The 6,574-nt window shown below is 36.0% G+C and overlaps 1 protein-coding gene across 1 annotated transcript in view; it reads left to right on the forward strand.

The window, feature by feature from the left end:
• The window catches only part of SEPTIN10 (septin 10), a 67,434-nt gene extending 66,412 nt beyond the window's left edge, over positions 1-1,022 (forward strand). Inside the window, exon 11 of the mRNA XM_007507931.3 lies at positions 6-1,022. Within this exon, the coding sequence (XP_007507993.2) occupies positions 6-21 (16 nt within the window). The 3' untranslated portion in view covers positions 22-1,022. The remainder of the gene's footprint in view (positions 1-5) is intronic.
• The last annotated feature ends 5,552 nt before the right edge of the window (positions 1,023-6,574 follow it).

Consider the following 6,574-nt stretch of genomic DNA (forward strand, 5'->3'; position numbering starts at 1 on the left):
TTCAGCTCCAGCTTTATGTAATACAGAAGTTCCAGATTTATGTAGCACACAAGCAAACATTATGATGTTTGGAAGTATGCTTTGATTTTCTCATATTATGTAGTATTTTTTTTTTGCGCTGTAACTTTTTGCTAAGGAGATGTATTGGATGATCATAGCAACTAGCGATTATATAAAGATATTTTGAAAAAGGCCAATACATATACCCTAGGTTATTGATAATATTAGTGTTTATTGCTGCTACCTTGGAATGCACTTAGACTGTTTCTTTGTATTGCCAAGTTATTGACCGTTTGCAAGTGCATTGTACCAAAGATAAGACTCAGTGCCATTAAAATACAGCTCTCGGTCACAATGTTACAAAGGCTGTATTGTGTTTATATTCACATAAATATGTACAAGAATCATTCTTTACAGAAAAAAAACTAATCATTTTGATGATTTTGACATACTAAACATATACCTGTCCTGTTTAACTACTTACTAGTAATTCATGATTGGTAAGAACTTTTTATGGCTATATTATCCAATTATGGAATATGATTGTGAGCATTTCTAGTTAGACTTGCCCTACTAATGAATGAGCACATGAGCAGAAATGCCCAAGTTTGGCAGCTTCTTTTCCAGCAATTATTACCCTGCCCAATTTTATTATATTTGCTTATGTTCATTGGTTCATACCACTTAATCATTTGAGTGCTTTAAAATCCTATTTGGTAGTAAGGAGAAAAAAAAGAGGTTGTAAGTACATAAAGATACAACTCAATACTTAGACAATAATCAGAAGCATCTTACTATTAAAGAAGTATATAAAATTTTAGGTATCTCTGTCCTCTCCACATTTATTGAATGTTTGAATTCAAAGTGCCTTAGTATCATGCCTAAGAATAACAAAATGTTTTCTAACTATAAGTTAATGATAATAGTTTTTGGTTAATAGTATTCTTTTTTGTATTTGCATATCTTTTAATAAAACTGACATTTAACTCTTGACGAATAAATTTCTATGCTTATATTTACAATATGTGTCTAAAGTCACTTCAAGTCTAACTCATTGTACTAAGAAACATTTGAATTTGTCTCCCTGATTTATTCAACCTGGACTCAGCTGTAAGCAGCCTTTACTTTGCTTTAGGGATCTTGACACTTGCATGACAGTTTCCTATCATTATCACCTTGAATATTCTCCACAACCTGATGAGGCAGGTGAGACAAGGGCTCCATCTGCCACTGCCATATTGATTTAGGGAAAGCATCTCAATTCATACACCTGGTTTCATAAGGTTACTTTATATGTATCCTAATTCTTGGTATACTTTTCATGTTCTTTTTATATTAGAATAAGGATTCCAATCCTCTTAGACTAAAGAGCATAGTTTATTTTCCTGTCTTTATAACTATCTAATATAGTTCCAAGCTTACTCATTCTCTTGATCATACTGACCGCATACATTTTCAGCATTTTTAGACAGTACAAGAACTATTTAAAAATTTAAACTTATGAAACAAATGCATTGGGAAATGATAATTTGAATTGTGAAGGAGCTTTGGCTAGACCAAAGCATCCACCATAAGTTTCCTTTTAATGCATCATGAGATCCTCTTGAAATTTAACTTAGACCCTTTTGCAAGTTTTCAGTTACACAGTCTGAGGGTCACCTCTAAAGACTCAAATGAATGAAAAAAAATTTTGAGGAAGTAATTCAGATTTTAAAAGTTTATATAAATCATGCAGAAAATGCCTACATTTCCAGCTATACAAGAGTAATGCCTCCGTGTATAGCTTCTATTTGTTCTGGCTAGATACTAAGCTTTAGCAAAACTTTAAACTCCATCTTCTCTTCATTTTTCTTTCCACTTGATTTTGTGAGTCCCAGAAACCTCTTTCTTTGTTATTTTCCTCCTAGTTAGTGATTTCCCTTTTTTTGCTATAGGTGGCTAGAGTAGTCTGTTCTTTTTATCTCCCTCCTCTCTCAAAATCAGGGAAGGAGTCAGTATCAGTTTTTTGAACAGATGGGTTGAATGACTTGAGTCTGAATGGGTTTCAAGGTGTTAGCCCAACTAGCATTTACATTTTAAGTATTTCCTTTATATGTAGAAATTCTTAGCTACTTGTTATTATTCATGTATTTATTAATAATATGACATATTACTAATAGTAATTATTCTATATAATTATAATCATTATTAACAGTGATATTGAAATAGTATTATAAAAAAGACATATGCACATATTGTATATAAAATTGTAAATTGGGATTCAGATTTGGTATGGTTATGGTTTTTTGAAGGGAAGAAAGAAGGCCCAAGGAGGATGGGCTGGGAAAGGTCTATTTCTAGGACTGAGATAGGATGGACTTACAGTTCCATAACACACATTTACAGTCAGACACTCTCCTTCCAGAATTCCTTATTCCCTTTCTCCCTTTCCTAGGCACAAATCACACATTCTCTCATTATATTTTATCCTACTCTTTCCTGAGCACCCAGAACAATACCTTTTTTTCTGTACATTTAATTAACATCTAGAATTTAATAATGCTTTGTACCATAATTGCCCTTTTGCATTCTGGTATATAGCTTTATGTCTTCTACTAGATTTCTACAAATTGTAATGGAGTAATGCAATTGTAATGCTTAATGAGTAATTATTATTAAGAAAAGAAGGGGGGAAGATGAATGACATTTACTTTTTGTAGGTTAGTATGGAATTATGTTCAGAAGCATCAGTGAGTGAATATATTTCTTGGAAAAATATTTCTGGGATATTTTAATTCACAGCTACATAAATGATTTAAATAGCATCCCTGAGCTTTGTGACAGAACCATCTCTGAGCCAACCTACCTACCACCCACAAGGTGGGTTCAGTTCTCTGCCCCTGGTATAGCTTCCATCAAACAAATGCAGGTAATTTATTGCAAATCAAAATCTTTTACCATTACAGTGAGACTGGACAAAGGAAACTTCTGAGCCTTGGCTGATGGTGCCACTGTTCTTGACCAGTAAATGAATCGATAGTGTTACAGCACTGCAGTGAAATGTGGAATGTCCCACCCCTGACCCCTGACCTTGAAGGAAATAATGCAACAAGTATCCCAACTTTGATTTCCCTCAAAATGGGTCAAATGTCTCTTAAACCGTTACTTAGCCCTCATGTGGATCAGCTGCTTCCCCAGTGATGCCAAATGAATATGGAGTTTAGTTACTCTAGTGTTAATTCTCTATGCAGTTCAACAAATATTTATTAAATACTGTCTGTGTATAGGACACAATACGAGGCAAAGACAGATTAAAAATAATCCTTAACCTCCAAGAATTTACAGTCTCCTGGCAGAATGCAACAGTTTTGGGGCATGGTGTAGTGAAAAGTGGACTGACCTTAGAAGTCACAGCACTTGAATTGAACCCCATATGACCTATGTTTGTACTGCCTTGATTTATAATAGTTTGTTCATCTGCAAAATGAGGGGATGGACCTCTTAAGTTCCCTTCCAGATTTGCGATCCTATGGACAACTATAATCCAGGGCAGGATGCCAGGCTCTCAGATGGAGAGATCCAGACACTAATATCTATGAAACTCTGAAGAGGAAGAGAACACTTTCAGAGAAGATGCGATTCGAAGAAAACCTTTTTTTGGGAAAATCAGGGAAGATAAATGGAATACAAGGAAGTGGCATCTATTCTCGAGCCTTTGGGAGATAGGAGACAGGATGTCAAGTTCAGATAATAGCTACATCCTTGGCTGGGTGACCCCAAGAAAATGCTATGCAAATTTCATTAGCACATTAGAACTGCAACAAATTGAAAGTTCAGTAAAAATTCATCAAACTTATGCATATGGTACAGAGCAGTAGTTAGAGAAGAGCACCAAAGGAATGTGACATTTCTGGAACAAAGGGCTAAGAGAATATTCAGAAGAAAGGAATGATCAAGAATGTCAAATCTTAGAATGGAGTCAAGGAGGATGAAGACAAAAAAGTCCATTGGTTTTGACAATTCAGAGCCTTTAGCAATTTTTTTTTTGAAGATGAAAGCATGAGTTAGATCACAAGTGGCAAAGAAGTGAACAGGTACAGACATCTTTTTTCAAGTTTGGAAATAAATGGGAGAAAACAAGATAAATATTAGATGAGTAGAAGCTAACAGCTGGAGAGAACTGAGCATTTTTGTAAGGAAATGACAAGGAAAAATTAAAGATGCATGAAAGAGGGGATGATGGTGGCTGGAGTAAGGTCTAGTTGTAGTATAAAAAGTACTATATTTAGAGTCAGAGGAATTGGATTTGCTATTTATTATCCATGTAACACTGAGTGGTTTCTCTTGTCCATACAAAGAAATTAGTGCCATCAATTTCATGATGGTGAAGAATTAATGCAGACTTTCCTGCTTAATTTTCTGCTCTATATTTTTAAGCACAGAGTCTGAGAGTTATAAAGAAGTTTCTCCTCAAACTGTTCAAGTCTAAACACTCTGAGAAAAAAAATCACATAGGGATTGTAGTCAAGATTAATGAAAGGAATACAAAATAGAATTGCTAAGGATCAGCAGCTGTAAAGGTTTTTGTTTTCTAAGTTAACAGATAAACCAATCAAAGGCATTTATTAAGGAATTATGAGTGCTGAAATAGTTCTTTCCCTGTATTCTCTCAGGGGAAGTAACATGTATATATATGTGCAAGATAAATACATAATAATTTGGGATGAGAGAAGGGAAAACATTAGCTTGTGGGAGAGATCTGGAAAGGCTTTTTTCTTTTCTACCAAAAAAAAGGTGGGGCTTGAGCTGAGCCTTGAAAGAAATTTGAGATTTCTAGAGGCAAAGGTGTAGAGAAAGTACATTACAGGCATGGAGGAGAGTTAGTGCAAAGGCATAAGATGGTGAGTAGACTGTCATGTTTGAGGAATAGTAAGAAGGCTAGTTTGGCTGGATCCTAGCGCATGAAAAAGAGAGTAAATATAATAATAAATGTGGAAAGGCAGATTGCGACCAAATTTTGAAGTGCTTAAAATGCCTAGCAAGGTGTGTGTGTGCGCACACACACACACACACACACATACATATAAATTATATATATATATATGTGTGTACATATATATGTCATTGGAATTTGAGTATGCGTAGTAGGGTGGAGGGGGATTGATGTAGTCAGATCTGTGTGCTCTATCTTTGATGGCTGGGTGAAGGACGAAGCAGAAAGAAGAGAAATTTAAAGTGGAGAAGCCAGTTTTGAGACTATTACAGTAGTCCAGTGTAGAAGGCATGAAGTCTTGGAGTATGATGGTAGCTATGTAATTGAAGAAGTAGGGGAATGAATGTGAGAAAATGTGGAGGGAGAAATTGTAAGATTAAGGAACTGACTGGATATACAGCATGAGAGAGAATGAGGAGTCAAAGATAAAGCAAATGTGATGAAAGATGGTAGTGCCTTTAACAGAAATTGGAGAGTTCAGAAGAAGAGTGAGTTGGGGCAGGAAAGATAGAACATTCTCTTTTGGACATATTGAGTTTGAAATGTTTGCACAATATGAATTTTGAAGTATCCAATGGCTGATGATACAGAAATGGAGCTAAAGAAAGGGAATTGAATATACTGTGTGTATACCCACACACATGCATAAACGCACAGATATATATGCATATATATTATATAAAATAGAAGTTGATCGTGGCAAGTCTCACAAATGTGCTACTCAGATATCTCATTGTTCTTCCTGGAGACAGAAAGATTTCCCATTTGAAAGCATCTTTTTATAGTACTTCAGCATAGCAGTGTCTGGTCTACCTAAAGCCCTTTGTAGTAATGCCAAACTTTTAGAAGTACCAGAGAGGGAAAAAAATGATAGGCCTAGGATCCAGTAAGCCTAGGTTCATGGTTGTACATTTATTATTTTTGTTGTTCCTAGGGGAGTGTTCTTGGTAGGGTAGGAGGTGGGAAAGAGGAAGGAATCAGGTTCCCAAGGAACATGTGACCAACCACCCAATGGGGAAAGTTGGGTCACATCCCACTGGCCCATCATCCCAAGATAGCCAGTCTAGGGTTTGTGTCCAATCCTTCACCTTGTGTACTTCTGTCAGTAAAGAATTCCCAGCATTCCATCATCACTAATACCAGGATCTGTGTAGATATGGTTGGGGAAATTGCTGCATTTCTGCCTTTACATCACATCATAGTTATAGTAGGTGCTCCTTGGAAGGTAGGCTTTAAGTTCTACATCCAAAACATTCCTCTCACCTTTGCCTTTTCATGAACCACCATAATAGGCTTCCATAATCTCTGGCTTGAACTATTAACAAAGACTTCCTACTTGGTCTCCCCTGTATCAAGGCTCTCCCCACTCCAATCTATTCTCCGTCAAGGCTCAAAGTAATTTTTTCAAAGTGCCAATTTGGCCATTCCACTCTCTACTCAGCAAACTCTAATGCCTCCTTGGCACCCATTACAACCCGGTTCTCAGCTACCTTTCCAGCATTCTTATACATTACTTCCTTCCTCAAAATCCGCAGTTCAGCCAAATTGGCCTTACTGCTGTTCTTCACCAATCTAAAGTATCCAGACATGAATAAAAAATTA

The sequence above is a fragment of the Monodelphis domestica genome, chromosome 8, assembly GCF_027887165.1.
Source record: "Monodelphis domestica isolate mMonDom1 chromosome 8, mMonDom1.pri, whole genome shotgun sequence".
In the NCBI taxonomy this organism is placed as follows: Eukaryota; Metazoa; Chordata; class Mammalia; order Didelphimorphia; family Didelphidae; genus Monodelphis; species Monodelphis domestica.